The 26,741-nt window shown below is 36.9% G+C and overlaps 2 protein-coding genes across 4 annotated transcripts in view; one reads left to right on the top strand and one right to left on the bottom strand.

Annotated features, from left to right (window-relative positions):
• sdccag8 (SHH signaling and ciliogenesis regulator sdccag8) overlaps positions 1 to 21,264 on the top strand; it is a 41,958-nt gene extending 20,694 nt beyond the window's left edge. The window contains exons 15-20 of the mRNA XM_084092650.1: positions 6 to 71; positions 4,802 to 4,933; positions 12,485 to 12,696; positions 14,549 to 14,552; positions 17,746 to 17,914; positions 21,125 to 21,264. Coding sequence (XP_083948776.1) covers positions 6 to 71; positions 4,802 to 4,933; positions 12,485 to 12,696; positions 14,549 to 14,552; positions 17,746 to 17,914; positions 21,125 to 21,163 — 622 coding nt within the window. The 3' untranslated portion in view covers positions 21,164 to 21,264. The remainder of the gene's footprint in view (positions 1 to 5; positions 72 to 4,801; positions 4,934 to 12,484; positions 12,697 to 14,548; positions 14,553 to 17,745; positions 17,915 to 21,124) is intronic.
• A 344-nt stretch (positions 21,265 to 21,608) lies between these two features.
• akt3a (v-akt murine thymoma viral oncogene homolog 3a) overlaps positions 21,609 to 26,741 on the bottom strand; it is a 91,793-nt gene continuing 86,660 nt past the window's right edge. For all 3 annotated transcript variants that reach the window (XM_084093870.1, XM_084093871.1, XM_084093872.1), the window contains one exon: positions 21,609 to 25,969. In XM_084093870.1, coding sequence (XP_083949996.1) covers positions 25,884 to 25,969 — 86 coding nt within the window. In that variant the 3' untranslated portion in view covers positions 21,609 to 25,883. The remainder of the gene's footprint in view (positions 25,970 to 26,741) is intronic.

The raw sequence follows: 26,741 nt of genomic DNA, 5'->3' as shown, positions 1-26,741 counted from the left end.
CTGATTGGGAAACTGAAGGAGGAATGTCAGGCACTTGGGGCAAAGCTGGAGGAACTGGCCCAGAGCAGCAGGCATGTAGCACTTTCAGTCCTTTAAGATCATGTATACAGTATTCATTTTTTTAATTTGTTACAAACTCAAACCCAATGTAAAACTAAAAAAAAATTGAACCCAGTCAAGTTCAGGCCAGGGACCAGACCTACATTTGTGTCCAGGGTTCCTTTGGTCAGAAGGTCTGGGAATGGCAAGTTGTTGAGTTTTAAAATGATTAGTCTTAAAAAAATTTCCTACATATTTTATTGATTAGAAATTGCTAGTTCATTAATGACTAAAGAAATCATCAAAATTTGGTAAATATGTGGTAAAATTTGGTAAAATTCGGTAAAATTCCCTGGTTTAAAGATGTGTGAACTCTGGCTGTCTTCAGGGCTTCTTTGGTCATGACTCTCACGTCTAGCATATCTAGAGCTGAACTAAACATAGTGTTCACTGTAACTGTGCTATTCCTTGCAGTGAAATCAGTGAATATCAGTTTCCATGTTTAAAATGCAGATTGCCTGACATCGACTTCTCAACTGTTTGATCTTGTTGACGCTTTGTGAATTGTGTATCTTCGCGGAGTCCGACTTTCAGCGCAGAGCCACTCGCGGTGTGTTATCCAGAGCGTGGCATCCTTTCTGTGCCATACTGCTCTAGTCTGTGCCCCAGTAAGGGAGCTGTCACTGTACCCTGGCACACGCCAGCCTGTCCTCTGCGCAGGCTTTGCTCTCTGCCCATCACATGTTCCTCTCACCTCAGGCCTCTGGGGTAGTCAGCTGTTAAAACAGTGTAAAGCGCATTACTCACATCGCAGCTTGCAATCTGCCATGGTCAGTCAGCCCAGCTTGGGAAGGTACAGGCCACTGCTGCTCGCCCTCCCCCTTCCGCCCGCACGCTGAACTCATGAAGACCTCTGAAGAAGATGAATGCGGCGAATCATCTCTGCGTATTTGTGATCGCACTGTAGTTTTACAGTTGCTGTTGACATAAAAACACTCACATGGGTAATTGACAAATGCCAGGCAGTGTTCTACTTTACTTTTCTACTTACAGCATTTTCTCATTCTTTTATAATTATTATACATGCAGTTTTTATGAACTCATATTATGACCTCATTATATTTTTATGACCTGATGGAATATCTGTACTAAGAATTAATGTCACACTACAGGACTATTTAAGTGAACCATAAAGAAGCACAAAAAGTGAAGAAAAGCTGTATTTGCATAACTTCTGCAAACAAGGTGAATGAAATGAATTTAAAAGGTTAAAACAAACAAGGATGGGCTGTTGACGTACAGTAAATTACATAAGGGATTTTCAACATTGCCTCAGGGTTTTGATAATTCTGTCAGGGATTATTTTGCGATAACATCTTGCAACTATACATTATCGCATTTATTACAAACAAATAACAATCAATAAATTAGATTTGAGTTACAATTATTTTATTATTTAAGTAGAAGTGAGATTTTAAAATGTAGAAGAAGAGAAATAGTGACTGGTCTCTTTAATTTGGTCACTAAAAGTTAACATGAACAAATGAATAAAAATAAATAAATAAATGCAGCATTTATTAATCTTAGTTAACATTATTTTTAACATTTACTAATACATTACTAAAATCAAATGTTGTGTCTGTTAGTATTATTTAATGGACCTGAGCTAATATGAAGTAACAATAGACGTTGTCATATTTTTATTAACTAACATTAACAAAGATTAAGAAATGCTGTAACAAATGCATTGCTCATTGTTAGTTAATGTTAGTTGATGCATTAAATAATGTTAACTAATGGAACCATATTGTAAAGTGTTACCAATTTAACCTAAAGTTACAAAAAGTTTATGTTCATGTTAATCATCAACTGCCGACATACAAAATCTCATAAAGGTCTAGTGTTAATGCAATCTGGCACCATAAATATGTGTGTGTATATACGTATATATACATATATATATATATATATATATATATATATATATATATAATGTAGACAGTTTTGTAAGTGTTTCATTGCCTTTTAATGTAGTTAAACTAAAACAAATAATATGTTATATAATAAGAGCAGTGTATTGACTATGTATATACACACACACTTGATTCATTTCCCTCTACTGATCTCCCTGTCCTGTTGTTTTATATCCGGTGACAGTGTGGCCTTCTGTTAAGTGTTGTGTTTTAAACCTATAAGCAGATGAGCACGCAGCACGCTGGCTACAAGGTTCATTCTGCATAAGACTCAGATGAAGGTTGCTCTCGTGTTTATAATGCAGCACATCCAAGCGAGTTGTGGTGGTGGATTTAATTACTTGTATCTTTAACAGTTTTATCAAACACAACCCATTAGGACGTCTGCTGTTGACTTATTAAACAAGTTTACACATTAAATCAAAGATCTGTTTTGGGGAGCTGATGTCTTCGTTGTAGACTAACTTTTGGAGAGCGGGGTGTTTACAGTGCTAATGGAGTTGACTTGGCAGGGCTATACCTGATGGCAGAGTGCTCAGGTGTTTCTGGTGCAATGAGAGTTTGGTTTTGCTAAGAAAAAAAAAAGCCTAAGCCTAAGTAATTGTCATTGGAGCCATGGCAAAGTGATTAGTGCAAGTTCAAATCTGGCTGTGACCCATTCAGTGATCCAAACTCTCTTTCCTCCCTATTTCTCTTTTTGTTTGTACTGATTTTCTTCTTCCTTATTTTTCTGGCCTAAAACTGTATGGGTGTCAGAGACCATAATTCGCAGAGACCCCAAACTCAGCAGTATGGTCCCAATCATGCACCGCTACTCAGGCACACAGACACACACCCGTCTGACACTAGGTGGCGCTATAAAGAGGCAATTTGCATTTTGGATCATACCTTTGGAACCCTGAGGGTTTCAAACAAAAAATGTCCCCAGAATTTTTGAGTCAAGCCCTACAACATATAAATCTTTTCACCATTTTGGCTTTTCTTAAAAACATACTTTTTTAAACTTCTCCTTTACCGTTGGTCTGATCTTCACCAAAATTGGCAGACAGCAGCTAGGGACGGTGCTGGCAGAAAGTTATTAAAAGCAAAGATATAATTTAACTAATTAGTCAGGCAATGCCCATTTTTATGAGTTGACTTACTTGACACACAAAGACGACAGGACATTCTGAGGAGGCACACCAATAGTTTCATATAATTCTGCCAATGGGGGTGCTAAAACTAAAAACAATTATAACTTCGCAACAGTACAATTCATTAGGTTGAAAATTGGTATTCATTTTCTTTGGTGGACTTCCTAACATATCCTCTAATATGAATCGGACATTTAAAAAAAAAAACATGTCCGCTAGCAGCCAATCAAATTTCAGTGGCTAATAACATCAAATATGAATGGCCAACCATTAAAAATGTATATGTGTACCAAATTTTGTGAAAAATGGGCCTCAAGGTGGCGCTATAACAAGCTACTTAAGTTTTAGCTAATAACTCTGCAACCGTGTGTGACAGAATCAAAATTCTTTGTTTCCCACCATCATTGGTTGGTAGCAACAGGATAAGGAATATTTTAAGCCTAATGTTTATCTTTCAGTTTTCATCCCTTTGAATGGAAATAAAGGCATTGATCTAGTTTATTTGTATACCTATGGTTTACTGACAGTATAGTTTCATTTAATTAGTGTACAGATAATAATGTGAAATGCTTATAGATCATTAAATGTTTATTTAACTTTGAATATACAACATATTTGAATATGCTACATATTGAAAACATATTTTTTTTAATTTGCCAGACATGATTAAATCTGTTGCTATCCAATGGAGAGACAGTTTTATTTGTCTTTTTTAAGATAATATAATAACAATTCTACAAATAAACTTATTTACTGTTGTAAACAAACACTTGTGTGCTGAACTGCAAGCATAAGGGTAGAAGGAAACAGCTGAAATAAATTATAAAAATTAAAATAGCCTTAAGATAAATGCTTAGATTTTGAGCTGCAAATGATATCTTCACATTTATTTGAAATAGTCCTGTGGCATCCTATGACATGCAATTCATCTAAATTTAAATGCTGAATATGAGTCCACACTTACACCACAAACTGCCTTACAACAGTAAACATTTATTGGGGAATTTTTTTACTTCTCTTTTAATCTAACAGTAAGAGAGTGTGATTTCCTTTAAAGTCGGTTGCTGCTTTTGACACCTATGTGTTTCTGTATCCCATCCCATCAAACCTTACTTTCAATGAATATTCAAGATGGACTTTGCTGTAAAAACCACATCAAAAGATACATTTCAATTGGATCGCTAACATGGGCCATTGGTGCTTGGACCCCGAGAATTGCTGCTTGCTGCTATATTTTCCTTTACTTTCTTTACTCTCTTTTCAATAAATGTGGAAAAACAGACAAACGAAGAAAAAAAGGTTATCTGCTACTTCCTGATAGCCCCTCATACATGCTGCATTTAAATATGGGAGTGAATCCTGAATTTATCATATTAAAATATTTATATCAGCTGATAGTAGTAATATACTGTGTATTAAGATCCATCTACTGTCCATATACTGTCCATTAAGATCAGTTTTTGTGAAATGTGCAGTTTTGTTTAGGCTCTGTAAGCTGCTGCTTTTTAAACTCTCTGTTTTTGAGGGCTGACTGATCTAATGTCAGTTCAAGTATTATTAGAGTTAAAGCAGATTTATTATTAGAGTTATAGCTTTATTTAACAGCAACCAAATGTGGATTCTAAAACTTAAGCGTGTGTGTGTGTGTGTGTGTAGAGCGGAGATAGAGCAGTTGTCTCTGGAGAAAGAGCACCTGCAGGAGAGTGCTGAGAAACTGCGAGGTCGCTGTGAGGAGATGGAGGAGCAGTGTGTGCAGCACGGCAGGATGCACCAGCGCATGAAGCAGAGGTACACACACCTGCAGCACTGACCTCAAGTCCGCACATATACAGTCCCTATATAGGAGCTTGTGTAGTGTATAACACCATGTATAAATCCAGTTTGTCTTTGTCATTTTGCATGTGGTTAAATTTTGTCTTTTTGTCCAAATTTGTTAACATCAGATTTCATTTATTTATGCTGTTCTGAATACAAAAAACAAAACCATATTTTAGTTGGATACGGCAATAAAAAAAATCATATTTTTGCTGCCTGTCTGAACAAACCCTTCAAAGCATCATCTAATGGTAGGCATGAGAAAGAATCACAAACTAGATTGAGGTCAATGAATTAGTGGAAGAATAATGAACAAAACAGGTTGAAATACACTACTGTTCAGAAGTTTGGGGTTGGTAAGATTTTATAATGTTTCTTAGGCTCACCAAGGATGTGATCAAAAATACAGTAAAAACAGTAATATTGTGAAATTATTACAATTTAAAATAACTGATTTCTATTTTAATATATTTTAATTTATTCCTGTGATGTTAACAGCAGCCATGATCCTTCTAACATGAGAAATCATTCTAAAGCCCTGTTTACACTTGGTATTAAGATGCATTTTGGTTGATCGGATCACAAGTGGACAATGCTAAATACAGGTGTAAACGGGATCTAAAACGTTTTGAGCTTGTCCACTTTTGACCACTTCCAGAGGTAGTCGAAAACGCATGTGGTCGAATGTGTTCAAACAGCCACAAAAGACGCCTACTCTCCACCTACTGACCTAATGTGTAAACATTATGGTAAGTGCATTAGCCAGACAGGATTTAAACTTTGTTGGCTGGAGACCCAAGTTTTGTTTGAAGAGAAAACATACCAAGCACAATTTCTAACACACACTCATAGAAACGAAAGTTGATGCTCTCCGTATGTTTTTCTGGCGTCTCCAGGTGCGTTCATATGTAAATTGCGTGAGGTTATTTAATTCATTAGATCGAAAGATCTGAAAAACACATACATTTAACTGCTCATAGACCCTCCGCTCAAAGAAATCAGGACAGTGGTTGAAAGTGGACAAAAGAGATGGATTAAAACTCAAGGTGTTAACGGGAATGTGTCTCCCTCATCTACTTGTGATCCGATCGACCAAAACGCATCTTAATACCAGGTGTAAACAGGGCCTAACATGCTGATTTTTGGCTCAAATATTTTTTTTTATTATTATTAATGTTAAAAACAGTTGTGCTGCTGATACTTTTTTTTATTTTTGATGAACAAAATGTTTAAAAGATAGCATTTATATGAAATAGAAATTGTTTGTAACATTCTAAATGTCTTCATTGTCACTTTTGCTAAGTTTAATGGTTCCTTGCTGAATAAAAGTATTAATTTATTAAGTATTAATATTACTGACATCATACTTTTGAATGGTAGTGTATGTTCATCAGAAATTACATTTTGTCAGACTGAAATAAGGCTGGCTCTTCAAGAAGCCATTGATTGGATTTGCAGGCTGTAGATTTGTAACCTCTCAATATGTCTATTATATTAACTGGAATCAGATACTGGCTTTTTTTATATATCTGATACATGTAAGCAGTGCACTCGTAACACTTAAGACTGCGTGTGTGCGTGTTTCAGGCAGGGGCACATGTGGCCACTGAGTGTAGGGTTGAGGGGCGTCTGGCACACCGCCCGAGCCAGCATGTGGGCGAGTGAGTGTGTGTGGGTGTATCCACAGTACCTCCAGCCTGAACTGAGCTTCTGCTGGGAGCACAACATCCTTCTGTTTCCTCCACAACTTTACATATTAGCGAATATCCACCTCCTCGAACCAGAGAGAAGCAGATACAGAGAAAAGTTACGTTTCCACTGCCGCCTCGTAATGAAAAGTATGTTGTTTTTAGATAGTTGTGCCGTGTGGGCATGTAAGTGAGCTTTCCTCACATAACTGGAGCTGTTAAAATGGTTTGTCACCTTTGCAATTACGCAACATTTCTCACAAGAGCTCACAGACCGAGCTCAGAGGTGAGATGGAGCGATTAGAAAGAATCTATATGTGTGAAATATTTATAGTTATGTTTACCATAGAAGATATATACAAGCTAGAGATTGTCAAATGATTCAGTCTTTTTTTTGTTGTGCATCCTCTATGAATTTAATGTTAAAGCTAATCTTTTGAGAAGAATTCAAAACAAAGAGAAAGTTTCAACGTGCAAGAGTGCAAATAAAACAATTTCATGTGCTGGCCAAAATAGAGAAAAATCTATTTGTGAGAGTTTACCACATCGCACCGTTTCTTTCTCGCTGTTTGCATGCTTTGTTTATTGCAACGCTGACACACACATTTCTCCTGCTGTTGGTATGTAAGACAGAAGGTGCCGGAGCCAAACTTCAGCCCTCGGCTCTGAGTAAGAAACTGAGAGGTCTGGTCCCTCCCGCGTCTTCAGTGCCCCGGGTGTCTCTGCTCTGTAGGGCACTTCACCCCGCCGCCCGTGGGTTAAGGTGTACGTGTTAATAAGTTGGTGCAAATGGCTTCAGCATGCATGCAAATAGCCGGGGCCCCACCTCAGATATTCTTGATCGGGCGCACAATCTGTGCTGCGAAGAGCTGCAACAGCGTGGCACGCATGAAACATTTGGAAAATCAGCTTGATTTATTTTTACCATTCGAGCCAACGCCAAGCAACACAGGGGTTTTCGGCACACAATGTTTCACTCCTGCAAGTTATTTATTTATTTTCCACGTGGTATTCGCATATTTTCTGCCTAGAGATTAGGGCCAGTGATATATGAAAGGCTTGAGTGTTGGCCAACGATTGTGCGTAATAGCCTCGGCTTTATGGAGAACATCAATAATACATATGCGGATCAATCCTATTTTTATTTCATAAATGCATTTTGGGCATCGCTTCACTGCTGTGTAAGATAGTTGACGTTAGTGTGGTAAAAGCCACTTTCGGATGTAGTAATCAGACTATATATATATATATATATATATATATATTTTACTGACTAATTTCATATTGTCTGCCTCATTAACATACAATACAGGCAAAGACTCTCTTTAAGTTCAAATGAAGTGTATTGATGAAGAATGTAATTAGAAATGGTTTTGTAAATAATGTAAGAATACTGTTTTTACTGTTCTTACAATTGCATTTTATTGGAAATTTATAAACAGAAATTTAAACTTTATTTTATATCTAACTTTAATCGAATGAACGTACCTAATTAGCTATTTGAGCCATACTCAGGTATGCCCTTAGTATTAAATGTAGTATTAATGTTATTATTATTCATATCAGGCTAAACAACATGTGTTGTAAATTCTTATTACTGCTTAACTGTCTTGTGCTTTGAAAGCAGATGCATTTGTGGGTGACAAACATCGTATAAGTAGGCAGGCAGGGGTCCATGGAAATAACAGGGAATTTGTTTTATTCATTTCCAAGCTTGGAAATCATGGACATTTCTATAATGGCATTTCAAAATTAATTTCAGAAAGCATTAATGGGTATTTAACATGAAAAGCTTTTAGTAAGATGACAGGTCCTGCGGCATGGCATTCTATAGTGAGGCTAAATGATTTTAAACAGCATTTTATAATTAGTATGCATTCTGCTTTTATGGCCTTATATTGCTTGTATTACTTTTTGTGAATTTTAGAATTTACTCGTCACACCGCAAAACTATGTTTAGGAACTAGGGAAGTTATTCGAAGGTTATTTAAAAAGACTAGTTACAGCACCTTAAACATCCACTTAAACATTCAAAAGAAGTCTTTTTGTTGATTTAAAAAAAAAAAGATTGTTTGTCAGCTACCCTGAATTTGGGTAGAAATAAAACCCGGATATAATTATTTGTTATATGATTGCAATATGATTATTTGTCCAAAATTTCACCTGCTCCGAGTCCCTGCTCACACAAGCTCCTCAAACATTCTCTCATCTCCACTAGATGAGCCCCACAAACACGCATCTGCCAATGAGCGTCTTTACCAATTATCACTCCCTCTCACCAACACACACAGAAGCAAGCGCGCTCCTGTTTCTTAAAGGAGTGTTGTAGCGTATACGCAGATGTGTGCCTAAATCTACAGGCTTCTGTCAGCCATATGGCCGCATAAAGAAAGATGGTAGTGGCGTGTGGATGTGCGCGGAGGGGAGCGTGGATGGAGAGCCATGTGTAGCGGTAGCTGGAGCGCTGCTGAAAAGGCTGGAGGAGATGGTGCAATGGAACAAATGTCCGAGAACAGCCGCGCTGCTGCCGGGGAGATGGCTGGGCCTCGGGCGAGGGCTGCTTCATCTGGTTCCCTGCCACCCACCCCATCATTCTCTTACACACACGCGGACACGCATTTAAGACACTGTGTGTGTGTGCTGCTTTTCCCAAAAGCAAAAAAGCTTAGTAAACTTTTCACTTGCAAATGAAGTTGGCAAGGAGTTAAGGAGATGGCATATGTGATGTGGATGATGCTTGTCACTTTTACTTTAGCATTTGTTTGCTGATCTTTGTCTTTTCTGGGTCAGATGTACCTTTAGCATTTTTTTAATCAGTCTGCATGAAAGGAAAAAAAAGCTTTTTTCTCTTCTTTAAATCAAACAAGAGTTTTGTTTATAATAATAGTGCTTCAAGTGGCATTATTTAAAAGTGAGCATGTAAACACAACATATTTCAACCATAAATCTGCTGACAGACTCATAGATCGAGTATTCAATTTCAACAGCCAACTCAAACCTGGTGCGCTTGGTTGCACAGAGGTGTGTATATAGACTCTTTTCACATTTCTGTGTTTGGAACTTTAGCAGAGTAAACTTCTATAGTGGAGAGTGGAGACCATAGCAGATATTATTTTTGCTTTCCCATTTGAGAGAGATAGATTATGACAGTAAGAAAATAGAACAATGTCAAAGCAGCTGTAATAGAAAACCTCTCACTGAAGTGTTAAAAAAAGAAGAAAAGATTTACTATGTTCATTACTGTGGAAGCACTGCTCACAATTTCTTCAGAATATATAAGGAGAAGGATCAATTTAATCTCTCTTTTATCCTGTTGATCATAATCATCATCATACAGCCGTTGATAAATTGGGCACGGAAACTTTTTTTATGCTTTTGAAAGAAATTTCTTATGCACACTAAGGCGGCATTTATTTGATTAAAAATACAGTAAAAACAGTAGTATTGTGAAATATTATTACAATTTAAAATAAATGTCTTCTATTTTCATATATTTAATGTGATTCATTCCTGTGATGACAAAGCTGAATTTTCATTACTCCAGTCTTCAGTGTCAAATGATCCACATATGCTGATTTAGTGCCCAAGAAAATGTTTTTTATTATGAATTTTAATGTTGAAAACGGTGATCATTGATCTGTCAGTAATCAGTGATTGCTCTGATAACACATTCAGTAGATACTTCTGACACATTTAATTCAGTTTGAACAAATTATGCTCTATATTTAAAAGTCATAGTGTAAAGTCACACATATTTGCACTCTTGGCTTTGCAGCTAGGGGGCAGCAGGGAGCCTCTCCACCCTAATATCCCTCTTTCCTCCAGTCTTCTTGGGCCAGCTGGCCCACACTGCTGGGGGCAACAGCTCCATGGCCTGCTGACAGAGCCTTGTGGAGCGGTGGCTCTACTGCTCCTGCTTACGCGGGTGCTGGGCACATCCCAAGGCATGCGAACTGTAAAACGCTTCGTGGTGCATCCAATCGCTTACTATCCAGCGCTAAGACCCCATTTATAACATCAAAAAGTGCTCACTTAGCTCCTTTCTCAAGGTCCCTATGTAGTTTTCGCAAGGAAATCCAAGCTGAAGGTGGTAACAAACTTTATGATGTTTGTAGGGAACTGACATCACATATGTTGTATAGCTGAATGTAATTTTTTTTATGTATTTTTTTTTTTTATCTTTTAACAGCAGATATTTATTGTAGCTCGGAGTCTAGTAGATCAAAACTTTTAACTGGCGTTAATGTCCATAACATTGTGTACAAATTACAAAGACAAAGAAAGTTATTTTAATTTAAAAGTTACAACATTTATTTAGTTAGTTATTATTCAGTTGTTGTCAACAGTTTATATATATATATATATATAATTTAATTTTGCTTTTCAAATCTTTCAAATATTTTTCATAACATAACTGTTGACAACAATGGGCAAAATGTTCAGTTGTTACATGTGTCAGAAATGAGTTGCCAATCCAAAATCGTTAAGAATACTGAAGATACAAAAGCAAACAATTAATAATAATGGTGGTATAAATAATAGTGATAGTAAATATATAAAATAAAAATAATAATGCAACAAAATAAAAATAATAAAATATAAGTGACGGCTTAGCCAACTTCTAGACTAATATTCATGTTCTTGATATGGATTCTTTTTTTATTTAATTTTTGTCAAGTGCTCCTCTGCAGGGTTTCCAGTATTGATGTGTTTTACAGCATCTTTTAGGAGAAGAATGCTTGCCATTTTGGGAAAACCTATCTAGAAATGGTTAGATGGACTATCATTAGATGGAAAGTATTCATTGCAATTCATAGGGAGGGACTAGGAGCCATTCTGGGTAAAATCATACAGCTCTGTTGTCTTCACATTTATTCACTGGCCACTCTCATAGTCACCTCTGTAATCCAGTCTTGATTATCCAAATAACCACTTAGTAACACTTCATTTTCAATGTGAGTTCCTTCATTCTAAAGCCTTATTTTTAGCTATAAAAAATCAGATAATAAATGACAATGCCATGTAACATTTATTGTCCTATGATTGATCTAGTTTAACGATCTGATTATTATTTGTATTTTTTGGGGGTTAACATTTATATTTTAATCCAGTGCCATATCTACATTGGGTCCAAACTCAGATCTGTAAATAAAAACAGACAGAGGGAGTAGAGATCATGTGCAACAATAGACACTGGTGAGTCTATCAGATTAGGGCTGTGAGATCCAAGGCCTGGGGTCAGTGGAGCTGTGTTTGGCCCTGGCAGAGCAGGAGAGAGCAGTGAGGGACTGTGTCCTCGCTGCCGCTGACAGCCATGTTTTAACCAGGCAAGCCAAGACAGATTGCATATATTCTATACTGCTTATCCTTCTTCCAAGCCTCGCGTACCCCTTCCCGCCACTATCTGCAGCATGCTGCTGATGCGAGCCTCGTAAATTCACTGGATTTAGTGATTTGTCATTCCATTTGTTGAGATCTTTTTCTATTGGTTTGTTTGTGCATTGAAGGAACTAAACCTGGCTCATTTGTTCTGATATGCTGTACTAAGTAACTGTCATTTTTACTGTTTCTGTGAGCCCTGTTCTCATTAGAATGTCTTAAAATAGATAAATGGTTTTATTTGTGTAGCTGCACTGTTCAGAAACCATTTTTTCACACATGAGATGACTTCCAGGGTTTTTCTTACATTTTAAATTGTATTATTTTACATTAAATACATTTTTATTTTGATATCTATTTATTTTGATATCACCAGATTTGGGGGGGTCTGTATGTCAGCTATGATTTTAAAAAGGACAAAAATTGACAGTTGTGATTTGTTTTGTCTTTTCGCAAGAGCTGAGAGTGTATCCACTGCTTCTTTGCCAGTTCATTTGGCCGACGCTAAACAGATGCTAAGCTCTGAACATCACTCCGAAAAATCACACACCTTGAGGCCACAGCAGGCCACACGAGCAGAGGAACTTCAGTCCAGTCCATCAGCTGTACAGGTGGCAGCACTGCAGGCCACTCGCCTCGTCACCTGCAGAGAATTTACACCAAAAGAAAGTTTTATTTTAAAAAATTAGTAAAATTAAACTAAATTAGAATAATAAAAAATTAGAATAATAATAATTAAAAAAAATACTTTTATCATCTAACAAAATTTCCATTGTAAGTAAACCTTTTATATATATATATATATATATATATATATATATATATATATATATATATATATATATATATATGAAGAGTTCAGATGCAAAAGCCTCTAAGTGCCATCTGAAATTTTCTTCTAAAATGATAATTTTTTATCAAGCTCGTATATTTCAGTTCAGTAATTTCACTTAAATGGCAATGCAAATTACCTATTAATTGTCATTTAAGTGAAATTACTGAACTTAAATATACAAGCTTTATAAAAATGACCATTCTAGAAGAAAATTTCAGATGGCACTTAGAGGCTTTTGCATCTGAACTCTTCATATATATATATATATATATATATATATATATATATATATATAAATAAACTCAGGGGCATCTGATGCATACTGTCCATTACCGCAGACATTGATTTTGATTCGCCCATAGAGCTAAAGTTTTATATTTACCAAAATATTCATTTATTGCAAAAAGTATCTACATTTGTTCAAAATTTTGGGGTTGGTAAGATTTCTTTCTATGTCAAGTAATTTTAAAGAAATGTATACTTTTATTTATCAAGGATGCATTAAAGACATTGTTACAAAATATATCTATTTCAAATAAATGCTGTTTGAACTTTCTATTTCTCAAAGTATCCTGAAACAAGCATTGATAATAAGAAATGCTTCTTGAGCAGCAAATCAGCATATTAGAATGATTTCTGAAGGATCATGTGACACTGAAGACTGGGGTAGTGATGTTGAAAATTCAGCTTTGCCACCTCAATTACAGTGCTATGCATAAGTTTAGACACCCATGCTAAAGTTGACTAAAAAGAGGAATAAAAAATCATCTTTTGGAAATTGAACTTAATGCCTTAATTAAAAAAATTAGGATTAGGCAGATTTTTATTTTTAAAGGCCAGTTACTTCATGGATCCAGGATACTATGCATCCTGATAAAGTTCCCTTGGCCTCTGGAATTAAAATAGCCCCACATCATCACATAGCCTTCACCATACCTAGAGATTGGCATGGAGTACTTTCCATAAGATCATCTCTCAATGCAAATCAAACCAGCTATTAGGCTAACTGAAATAAAACCATGCCAATCTCTAGGTATGGTGAAGGCTATGTGATGATGTGGGGCTATTTTAATTCCAGAGGCCAAGGGAACTTTATCAGGATGCATAGTATCCTGGATCCATGAAGTAACTGGCCTTTAAAAATAAAAATCTGCCTGCCTCTATGGGAATTTAACACAGGGGTGTCCAAACTTATGCACCCTGTATTTTAAGGAAGAACATTTATTTATTTACGATACATTATTCATTCACAAAGAAAACTGGTGTCCTTAAAGGTTGGATTTTTCCTAATTTTTTTAATTAAGGCATTAAGTTCAATTTCCAAAAGATGATTTTTTTATTCCTCTTTTTAGTCAACTTTAGCATGGGTGTCTAAACTTATGCATAGCACTGTATATATTGCATTTTAAAATATTATAAATTAGAAAACAGTTGTTTTAAATGATAATAATATTTCAGAATATTACTGTTCTTACTGTGTATTCATTTTTATTTTATTTTTACAAAAAATCTTACCAACCCCAAACTTGTGAGCAACAGTGTGGGTTTAGGTACTCAGATTTGTTTGAGAACCTCAACTTTAAGATATTGCATTTTTAGAACAATTTGAAAAGCAGTCTTGTTGCTTTTATTTGCAGGAACAGTTCTAAGTTACTTGTATACCTTTTTTAATTCCCCCCCGGTAAGTCAGGTACATACAAAAGCCAGTATTCTCTGAACTAATTGGCATTTTATAGATATGTAAATGGCCAATACAGTTACCTGAGCGCTCTTTTGTCAGCGCATCAGTCGGGTTCACCGTGTCTGTGTGTTGATCTGGCTTCAGTTAGCCTGGGAGCCAGCAGATGGTGTCCTTTCACCAGGGTCAGCGGGGAAGCTCTCCTCTCCCTTAAAACCCTTCTCCAGCTCTAGTAGTGGGCAGAGGCAGCAGTGTCCAGGCCGGGCCAGCTCAGCCCAGCTCCATGCACTAAGCTGTATTAAAAACCTAATTAAGTTGCGTGCCAGTAAATGGAGGGAGGTTATTGGATTTGCAGCCTTAGCTGCTGGACAGCCTTCTAATTTAATCAGACTCCCGTTGCGAGTCCAGCTTCAGAGATGACTACGGGAGTTTTCTCTCTCTTTTTTTCTTTCTTTGGGACGGTTTATGGGAGTCAAACACAAACTAACATGGCCCTGAACAAGGGCACGGGTCGCGCGCATTGGACGGTTTCGAGACTTTTCCCTGAGCGGCTGTAAAGCAGATAAATATGGGGGAGATTGAGAGGCGTTTGACATTTGCTGATTAAGGGCGGTGTGATAGTATAATAGGTTAATGCAGCATGCCTGTCTCCAGAGGTGCAAAGGTGCTGCAGACGGCTTGTGTGTGAGGTGAGGGAATTACACAAACAGCTGATTCTACTGGAATCATTCAGCATAAAGAGCAAACTTTGTTTTTAGATTCATTATTCATAAAAATATTCATTATTTTTCTAGTGATATTATGTCAGGAGTCATGAGTCATTCAAATGAGTTTAATAACGAATAGTTTGGAGTTGCGCGATTTTTAAAATGTGTTTGAAAGAAGTCTCTTATGCTCACCATGGCTGATCAAAAATACAGTAAAAACAGTAATATTGTGAAATATTTTTACAATTTAAAATAACTGTTGTCTATTTGAATATATTTTCAAATGTAATGTATTCCCATGATGCAAAGCTGAATTTTCAGCATCATTACTCCAGTCTTCAGTCACATGATCCTTCAGAAATCATAATAATATGCTGATTTGGTGCTTTTTTATTATTATCAATTTTGAAAACAGTTGCACTGCTTAATATTTTTGTATTTATTAAGTCACTTTTGATCAATTTATTGCATCTTTGCTGAATAAAAATGTTAATTTCAATAAATAAAAAATCCTACTGACCCCAAACCTTTGAACGTTAGTATACTGTATATTAACATTTAATTACATTTAAAAAAAATTAATTGATTTTAATAATTTTCTTATGCGGTAAGAGGGCTGTAAAGTCATGTACTTGGATCTATAAGCTCACTGTATTTTTTGTTTAAAAAATCTTTATCTGAGTCATACAAAGTCATATACATTATACAACTCATATGTCATATCCAGTAACTCCAACAGTAAGTCACGCCATATGTCTGCACATAGAGTTTATGCATGTTCTCTTTGAGTGATTATGGTGTGTTTTTCTAGCTACATATTAATGATTGTTTTTTACTAATACTGAATCAGTATCAAACAATAAATCTCATGCATTTCGAGAAGAAAAGAAACCCCTGTGTCAAAAAAGCAGATGGTCCACTAACAGAGCTTAAACGGGTTTACAAATAATGGAGATGTCCTTGCGGCTCTCACAAGTTTTATTATTCTTCTATTTCTTATTTTGGTAAACAATGGCAGATGAATGGTCCTTTGTGAAAGACCTGAAGAACAGCAAAAATTGTGGATAAAATTTCAGATGAGTGCACTAATACAGAAGAACATTTGGATTAAATAGTGTGAGGAGGAGGTTAGGGCCAGTGTCAGAGCGCTGCCAGACTCTGGAGGTGGGCGGCAGCAGTGGCGCCAGCTCCCGAAACAGCAGGGCCTGAGCATGGGACAGGATGCCCACCACAGCCCTGAGATCAGCCCTGTCCAGCTCACGCTAGGAAGGCCAGCAGAGGAATCAAAGGATGACAAAAGAACAGCGCTCGAGACTGAGGCCCGAGGACAGGAACAAGCTGTCTGGTGCAGGCAGGAGAACTATTCTGCTCACACTCCCAAATAAAATGGGATTTAAGGAATCAGAGGTGAATGACAATTATTGCGAAAGGCAGAAACACTGTTTCACCAGACACAGAGAGAAAAAGAAAGGCTTTAAAAATGGATCTGGCACTAGTCAACAAGAGTAGTATATTCACTTCTGTTGGAATCCTGTACAGTAGCACATGGACATAATACTGAATTGTGTCATTTTTTTAAACCTTAGTCAGGATAGCACCTTATTTCTTATCTGACAGTAATGAAAACGAGATTGTGAGGGATAGAATTACAGTGTGTTCAACGGATTCTATTGTTTTTTTAACAACATACCTATTGTTAGCTGACGTAACACCTTTCTAAAAGAAGTCCAAAACTCCATAAAACAGTTTTTTATAGTTCTTTAGACCTTTATACAGTGCATGCCATTGAAAAGACTAGCCTTGTTTTCATTTCACGTAAAATGATGCCGTCTAACATGACTAAGGTCTGTACTTGCTCCATGTGGACAGAGTAAGCCATTCATAGGTTCATTTCCCTGAGTGACTTTATGGAACATTAATGGCTCCAGCTCCATTTATTTACTAATGTATGGAAAAGAAACTTAGACATTCTGATACATTGCCATTTTTATATGTTACAAGGGGGAAAAAAGTCATAATAAACAATGAAAATATAATGGATGAATTTTCATTTTTTGGATGCACCATCCCTTTTAAGTTAATGATAATCTGTTGATTGTTCACTCAGTGAAAACGACCCTTTAACAGACAAAAGATTTTTGACAGATTTTCTGTGAAATCGCTTACCAATTCTGCTCTTCTCTCAACAAACATCCCAAAATTCAGAACATGCTGTTGAAAAGCAGCCATCTCTCTGAAGCTCAGTCTGTGTGTGTGTTTTGTCAGACTGCAGCAGCTGGACCAGCACTGTCAGACCAGCTCTCTGAAGCTCAGTTTCGATGTGTGTGTGTGTGTGTGTTTTGTCAGACTGCAGCAGCTGGACCAGCACTGTCAGGCCAGCTCTCTGAAGCTCACTGTCGATGTGTGTGTGTGTGTGTGTTGTCAGACTGCAGCAGCTGGACCTGCACTGTCAGGCCAGCTCTCTGAAGCTCACTGTCGATGTGTGTGTGTGTTGTCAGACTGCAGCAGCTGGACCTGCACTGTCAGGCCAGCTCTCTGAAGCTCACTGTCGATGTGTGTGTGTGTGTTGTCAGACTGCAGCAGCTGGACCAGCACTGTCAGGCCAGTTCTCAGCAGGTTCTGCAGCTCCTCAGCAGACAGAAGCAGCTCATGCAGGAGCAGGTCCAGGTCAGTCTTCCACTTCACACCACTCACATTACTGTAATGCAAGTATTCTTCCCAGTATTGTAGATTGTTATAACTAATATATTTTAATTTATATATTATTTGTAAAGTACTTACACATCATATGCCATACTTTTCAGACATGCTGAGCCACGGAGATGCAGGTTCAAGTCAATATGTTTCAGAACTTCATCACTTTATTTTTGTCAGAACAACACATAACATTGTATTTTCCCCCTTTTTTATTATTATTATTAACTTATTGTATAACGTGTGCCATTTAACTATTTTACAGAGTTGTTTATAATTTCTGGTCAATAAATTATTATTGTTGTCATTTATTTTATGTTTTATGCCTAATAACATCTGGCAAAAGGACTACCAATGAAAATTAGCCTTTGGGTTCACGAATGTTGATTAAAGTACACTGTCCCTTTTTGAAATTAATAGAAGAAAAAAAATCATTTCTTGTCATCTGTCCGCTATCTGTCTTAATGCCATTGGAGAAAATTCTACACACAAAAAAACCCAGCTTGGAAGATAAAACATTTCTATCACAAAACAGTTGACATGTTTTAAATGTTTCGATATTTACATCTTACCTCACTCTCTTTTTTATGTTAAGGGGATAGTTCACTCAAAAATGAAACTTCTGTCAGTAATTACTCACCGTGATGTCGCTCCAACTCATAAGATTTTCATTTTATCTTCGGAACACAAATGAAGATCTTTTTTGATGAAATCTGAGAGATTTCTGTTCCTTCATTGTCAGCTAAGCAATTACCACTTCGATTCTTCGAAAAGTTCATATTAAAGGGATCATAAAACTATGAATTGAGCTCGCCAGCATTTTTTTTTAAGTTGCCAGTCAGCGCCACCATTTTTGATCATTTTCAGAAAACTTTCATGGCCCCCAGAATATTTTGTTGTATGCAATAATCATCAACATGCAATATATCAAAAGAAAGAACATAGCCTTTGCTTTTAAAATGACATTTCATTCAGGAACGTTAGGCAGTTTTGATTTATATGCTGTTTAATGTTTAATGTTCGCTTGTTCTGCTGCTTCTTCGCTTGACGCCTGTGTTTTGATCAGGAGATTCAGTACTCTTCCAGAAGATACGTCATAGCACCCCTACTGTATAACAGTGAAAACATGGATTGCTACGGGAAGCGTTGTCATAAATGGCGTGGAAATATGAGTTAATATATTATTTGTAAAGTATCTATACATGATGGCAGTATTTGTTGTACAGTGATTATAATTTAATAGATATTGTAATACAACTTTCTTAAAATGTCATATTGCAAAATACAGTCATGACATCTAATAAGAATAATCATTGGGAATAAGGACAAAATAAAAATGTTAAAGATCTGGATGCTTTGTGTTAAAGCTACACTGTGTAAGATTGTCTCCCATCTAGCGGTGAAATTGTATATGACTACCAACTGAATATTACTTTCTAGCCCCTCCCATTTCGAGGGCGTTTTAACTCATACAGTGGCCGTATTATTATAGAAAAGTATCCTAGAAGTCGTTCTAGCGTTATGCACAACCATGCTTAGCCAAGCAACTCTAAAACTTCGAATTTACACAAATAGGCTGAATTACCTGTCGAATCCTTGCTCCTCATGAGCTCTTTCCATCTTGGAAAAGCCACTCCAATATGGACTTTGGTCTTGTTGATTTGCCTGTCTCTCTTTCGCTTCCTTGGCGACTCTAGCCGCGTTTCCATAACCCAAATTGCGCAAATTGAAAATACGCCCAATGGAAACACATCAATTTCGCAAAAACTCCCATTTATCACAAAAATGTTTTTACGCACGCGTGAGGTGGTTTTTCAGGCAATTCGAAAAAGAAATATTTTGCAAAACAGTTTTTGGCATTTACAGGTCACCTGACGTAGATGACGCGGTATGTTTGGACAGAAGACGAGATACTGGATTCTAAACCTCAAAGAAAACCTCACAATCAAGACCTCGAAGCAGAAATGAGGGAGAAACACCCAGGATATCTCCTTAGATTAATAATAATGGCCAGTGCAGTGGCTGGGATATAAACTTACCAACGTCAAGGAAAAAATGAAGTTTTAGTCGCATAACATCGGTTAATGGAAACGCGTCATTTCGCAATAGTTTTTTGTAGACATTTAGAAAAAAAAGTTTTGCGCAAATCTGTAATGGAAACGCACCTACTGTTACATGTCCTCGAGAATAGGCGTGATCCTCCATCTTCATCAGGCTTTCAAATCTGCCGGCAGTCGCGAGTAATCTCCCCCTCGCATTCGTCACGGTGCCACTGAGTGAAAAAGCGCAAAAGACGAAGCTTGAATTTCCAGGTATGTCCCTCTTTGGCTAATGTATTTTCAAGATGGAGGCGCAACATGGCTGCCGCCATTCGAGCGACTCGCTCGTATGTATTTTAAATGGCAGATTCTGCTCTTACGAGAATACTTGATTAGTTGGTGGAAGTAATTACACATGAATGAGCACATAATTTTGAAAGAACAAAGTGTTTTAGCTAAGAATCAACGTAAAAAATTACAGAGTGCAGCTTTAATGAGAATTTCTATTATTTCATTCAAAAAGGTAACCAAAAACCTTTAAAAATGCAGTGGTAATAAAATAGGCTTTATTTTATTCATGCTGGATATAAATGTTTTATAATCTTTTGATTTTGTAGTAAAATCTGACCTGGATGTGTTTCTGAGAGAGCGAAGCACACACACACACACACGCGCGCGCAGCAGCACCACAGCAGCTGGTAGTCATGGCTGCACATCACGCTACACTAGGCGCCCACAGATGCTCATCCAGATTGCTGCTAGAGGCACGTCAGCAACAGACAGCGAATCGCAGAATGCTGACATTCGTTGGAGATTATTGCAAATGGAGTGATGCTCCGCAAAGCGCCGGCGCTTTCGGCTCTGTTAATACTACCATGCTGTTGTTTTGTTATTAGAACGAGTTAGTAATTCAGACTCTCCCTCTGGTATTTTGTATAAGAACACCCACATGCTGCCTTGCTGACCGCCACACTGAAGCCTTCAGACCGCAAGAGAGATGATTATACAAGGCCAATTAGAAATGAACTGAAGTAAATGAAAGCGCCATGAGATAGAAGACGACAGTGTGGTTCATTCTTCTTATTCTGTTGAGATGATTATAGTGGTACAGTGTTTCGTCTCTTCTGTGTCCATTTCTCCCCAGGTGCATGTTGAGAAAAGAATGGACACTGTGACCACGTGAGGGCATCTCCATGGAGTCATGCGATCACTGCTGTTCCCACAAGTTTACTTAAATCATTATGATGACACATTCCACATATCATCATAATGAAAAGGTAATAATGTAACGATACATTATACTGTATTTGTATGTATTTATTTTATTCATTATATATATATATATATATATATAAACTATATTTAAAAAATAAAAAAGTGTATATATATATATATATATAATCAACTTTATTTATTTTTTAAAACAGGGACCTTTATTATTTTTTAATGTGTTTTTGTATGACAGGGACAAATTTAATGTTTAAAAAAAAAAAAAATTGTAAAGTGTAAATTCAAACATCTATAAATGATTTCCTAACATCTGAATGTTGATTGTAAATCCACCAGCGGGTTCTGAGGTGTGTAATGAATCATGAATGTTAAGTCAAACAGACACGACTCAACCCAAAGCAGATTGACAGTGCTTTATTTAAGCAGTCTGTAAGAAGGAAAATAATGTGCATCCCTATCATATACATTTACGTGTAAAAATACTAGGATGTACAGTGTACAAAAACAGTTTCTTGCAGATAAGCTTTCAACATCCACGTGGGACCTATACTGTATTCAAGGAAATATTTTTTTAAATTATTATTTAATATGATGGATGGTATTACAGTTCTTCTTTATTTGTATATTTTTTCTGTGTTAATCCCTTCCATGTAAAATTCTTAACCACATGACTAGTTCTCAACATGGATCTAATGACAGAGCTAGCGAGGTCAAGAAATGTCACAAACTCTAAAGCTACATGGACATAAAATGTGTTTTTTTTTTTTTTTAAAGATTTGTCTTTTGTTTTTAAATAAATACTTTACAATTCATGCTCATTCATAATACACTACCAGGAGCGCGATATAGAGAAAGTCTGTTGTAGACAGTACAAACAGTAGCAGCAGTGGCACGCTGAGGTGCGCTTAGGAGGGATGGGTCTCCGTGGGTCCCTTCCTCACACTAGTTCAGTATTCAGGGAGGAATGACTTTAGGTTGGGTCTTTATTGTCCTCTGAAACTCTTGAAGTGGTGACACTGGTACAGATCAGCTTTTCTACAACACTAGAGCATTAGGAAATCTCGGGAAACATTAGTCTGTCTGTCACCAGGCAAAGGTTGTGTTCTCCTGGCAGCGTTTCGCGTCTATCTGCATCCACGCTGTTACATATTACAGAGCACAATCACTCAGAAAAGTAAAGTAGCATGAGGTCTATGAGGCGCGAATCTGTGCTTTCAAGTATTTTCTTCTTATTTTCCTGTATTTTTTTTTTTTTTTTTCTCCCAAAGCATGGACCTTATTTCCTTATGCTGAGCTATATAAAAAGAGCAATGGGTATGAAAGTGCTACTACAGGCAGATACAAAGCCAAGTGTTAAAATATGGAGTTACAAAAGTGTATGATTGATTTGGCCAAAGCCAAAGGCCCTTCTGCCGTTTAAATGAAGTATTCCCAATGAACGCATTTCACATGCAAGGTACCGCCCCAATGCACGACATTCTCTGCCTCTCCATGTCCCGAGGAAAAGTCCCTCGCAAGTGCATATTAAAGATAATGAAATGGATGAACAGCGTCACAGTATGATTAAATAGTCGTACAATTACAAATCAATTTATCTAAAGCAAACAAGGAAATACAAAATGAGTGCTTTCATCTCTCTATTCAAATTCGTAAATGTTACCTAATCAGAAAATGTAAAACAAGAAACAAAATCTTGAAAAATGTTCAAGTTATTCTCTGGTAAATAAAAAAAAGGTAATAAAAGAAGCAAAAAAAACTAAACATTCAGCAGTACAAGCCTATTCAATTATATCAGGTAGTGGCATTAATAATCTTTTCTTTCTCTCGCTCTCAAAACAATAAATAAATAAAATCAGAAAAAGGAATGGGGAAAAAGGCAAGGAATGATCGAAAGTTGGAAGACAGAGAATGACAGAAACGCAGTACCACAGCTGTGCTATCAGAAAACATCATTGGGTTGGACATCACAGTTTTAAACACAAGAACATCCTCGAGCTCAACGGTACCATGCTACATCACACCACTGGAAAATCAACAATGCTCACAATCAATGCAGGCATTTTGGCGGAAAGCTCTGTTCGCCGTGAGGGATGTGGACAGAAACTTTCCGAATCGCCCTTAACCACTCGTCATCAAATCCACATCGGTCCTTAACACACATGCAAGAAACTCCAGTTCAGACGCCTCGCTCTATCAAACCTTGTTCTGCTTCACTTTTCATATACTGTCCTTCCTCATAAATCACTTCCCTCTTCATTAATGTCCCACCTTAGTACGAAAATTCTCATACAGGGGCTGCACTGGGCCACATTTCTTTCCATTCCTGCCCAAATTAAAAGAACACATTAAACGCAACAGCAACATGCACATACGCCATCTTTACACTCCCAAAATAAACACCACAGACAGACTTTTATTGCCGAACACTATCAAGAAATGTACTGCATATATCAAATTATTACTCGATAATCTAGATATTTCCCTTTGATCTCATTTAAAGAATACTGTCCATCTGAACTCATTCACCACTATCCTAGCAAGCTTCGGTCGATCTGCAACCAGAAACATTTTCACTCATAAATGTTCAATGTTCATCGAAGAATTTGTAAGCTAATCGTACGGGTCCATGATGGAAGGATTCGATTTGTGTACCATAGTATTCTAGGAAGGAATGTGATCATGATATTAGATGTAGCGAAGCACGTTAACGCTCAAAATAGCATTTACAGGGTTTCTGCAGGTTTTCTGAAGGTAAATTTAAGACCAAGTAATGAAAATGAGTTCTATTAGCAACACTTCAGAGTTTGAAAATGCGACTTCCAACAGATATCCATTACCTTTTAATTCATTTTACAAAAAGAATAGGTTCAGTGTTCTTCCTGTATTTTTGTCTTGTTTTCCAGTGCAACTCAACAAGGATTCTTAAATCAAGATGCATTTACTGGACAACAACTACAAAATAAGTTTATAATTAAAACAAGAACAAATATCTGGCAATGAGTTAAGTATAAACTCATTTCAATGTTTTCAAGAAAAGTCTTTTCAAGTAAAAGCATCAAAGACCGTACCGAGGAAGATATTATTTTTTTGCAATGGAACCTTTAATGTCATGACTCAATTAATTGAAGACTTTCTGCTTTGATTTAAGACCTTTTTAAGGCCTTAATTTGTGTGTAAGGGTGAATTAAGACTTTTTAAGACCCACAGAAACCCTGATTTAACTTGTCTATACCTACAATTAAACAAAATGATTCCTTGATTTTCACTCTCCTGCCTTGAAGCAACAACAAGCACGTGCAGAGTTGTGTTTAAATGCTCGAACGCAAAGCACAACGGGACGCGTGTCCTGCTCTGTTACGGACTTCACATACAGTAACCTACTGCCAGAGGACAGCTGAATGAATCAGTGTGGTCTTTTACAGCCCTTTCAGTGGTGGAAAGACAAACAACACATTTCAACATCACTCAAGACTGCTCACAATATAGAGGAGGGTAATGAAACTCCCTTGAGAACAACACTATACTGGTGTGAAAAGAAAAGAAAATTAAAAAACAAACCAAGGCCTTTGCATTGACCCGTCTACATTCGTAAGCCTTTTTAGGTGCATTTGTTTCATTCAAAAAAGGAGACTTAAAAAGCACTCTTAATAAACGAGAGGACAAACAAACAAAAAGAAAAGAATAAGTTAAATTTGCTTAAATATATATATTTTTTTAAATCACTTTTTTTTTTTCTCATAACACATAAAACAGTGCTTCCTGCAATTCTTTCCATTAATGCTGGTTTTTTTATGTTATACTGTGATTGCAATATTGAGCGTTGAGTGGAAAGGGTTTCTTACAAAAAAGTTTGGGCTTTTGGGGAATTCATTCTGATCATCACTGCATAAAACATTCCACATCAGTCAAACATGCCATCTTTTCCATAAAACACCGAGACGCTTCTTCTCAGGGAGCGATATGCAAGAAATAAAGCCTTCCGTAAATACATTTATGGTTGAAATAATCTGAGGAACCATTTGTAACGGGTAGTTTTAGTGACTGCATAGCTCAGGTTCACAGGGCTTTATCTGAAGGAATACTGTGTTGTGGAATGATGAGGGGTAAAGCTAGTCCTGGTGACTGAGTTGAACACAGATATCCTCTGTGAAGCCTGAGTAAACCGTTTATGGCAGTTTTAACTTTATATAACAGTAACAAAAACAAAAGCGATTGTGTGTAGTTATACTACGTGTACCCGAGAGATTGGAATCGTAAAACCCATGTGAATCTCTAGCCATGCAGTTTTATGTTTTCATCTGAACTGAACAGATGTGTCAAACAACTTGATACCAGTTCCCATTGAAAAAATGAATGTGGAGCAACATCTCAAACCAAAAGAGAGAAACACAATAAATACAAAACTCCTATCAAACAGCTAAAGTTCTCCCATCTGGACCCAACCTTTGGGCTGGAGCTGTGAGGACGTTTGAGCGGGCTGGACCTCGGTCCGACCCCACGTGCAAATTCCCATCACCCTAAATCAGGAGTTTCCATTGGTCTAGCTAAACAAATGAAAGAACCAAGATGGACGATGGAGGGGCAACAGGGCCGGGGCTGTTAGAAGCTGAAGACCTAATTTGTTCCAGTGGTGACCTTGATGAGGATGAGGCAGTTTCGGCTGCGTGTAGCGCTCACTCTCTCCCGCTGGCCGAGTAGGAGAACTGGGGGAAGTGTGGCCGTCGCTCGTTGTCCATGCAATCCATCCCATCTTCATCGACTGAGGAGAAGGGCACAGGGACAATCGGTCAGGAGGGGGCTAGGCTAATGTTACCGGTCATTTTCAGCCAAGCCTATGCAAATCAAATATTTTATGCAGTTAGCTGAGAAGAAAACTTTATCCGAGCCACTTTTACACTTTCCGTCGGGTCACAAAAAAGCCTGCAATATGCCAAAAAAATTGGCACCCACACACTTCCAGAAAACAAGCTGTTGAATATGGAGTCTGTGGAAGTTTGCAGGCGAAAACAAGGTTGTTACTTTTATTAAAAGGGTGATGAGGACAACATTTTATTCATCCCACACATCCTAAATATCGACTAGACCTTCTATAAGCTTTGACTTTGATATTGAAAATAGTACTGCCTTAGTTTCACCTCACACTCTCTAAACCTATTTAAATTAGCATTCAGAAGCCTCTGCTCACCAATGCGGTATTTTTTTAAATAAACAATACAGTCAAAAACAGTAATATTGTGAAATATTATTACAATTTAAAATAGCAGTTTTCTATTTCAATATATTATAAAATGTAATTTATTCCTTGATGGAAAAGCTGAATTTTCAAGTATCATTAATCCAGTTTTCAGTGTCACGTGATCATTCAGAAATATTTTCATATGCTGCTCAAGAAACATTTCTTATTATTATTATTGATATTGAAAACAGTTGTGCTGCTTAATATGTTTGCGGAAACTGATACATTTTATTCAGGGTTATTTGATAAATAAACAGTTCAAAAGAACAGCATTTATTTGAAGTAGAAATCTTTT

This window comes from Abramis brama (genome assembly GCF_963993115.1).
Source record: "Abramis brama genome assembly, chromosome: 19".
NCBI classification, from domain to species: Eukaryota; Metazoa; Chordata; class Actinopteri; order Cypriniformes; family Leuciscidae; genus Abramis; species Abramis brama.
Note: the sequence above shows the minus strand (reverse complement) of the source record. Positions and strands in the feature narration are given on the sequence as shown.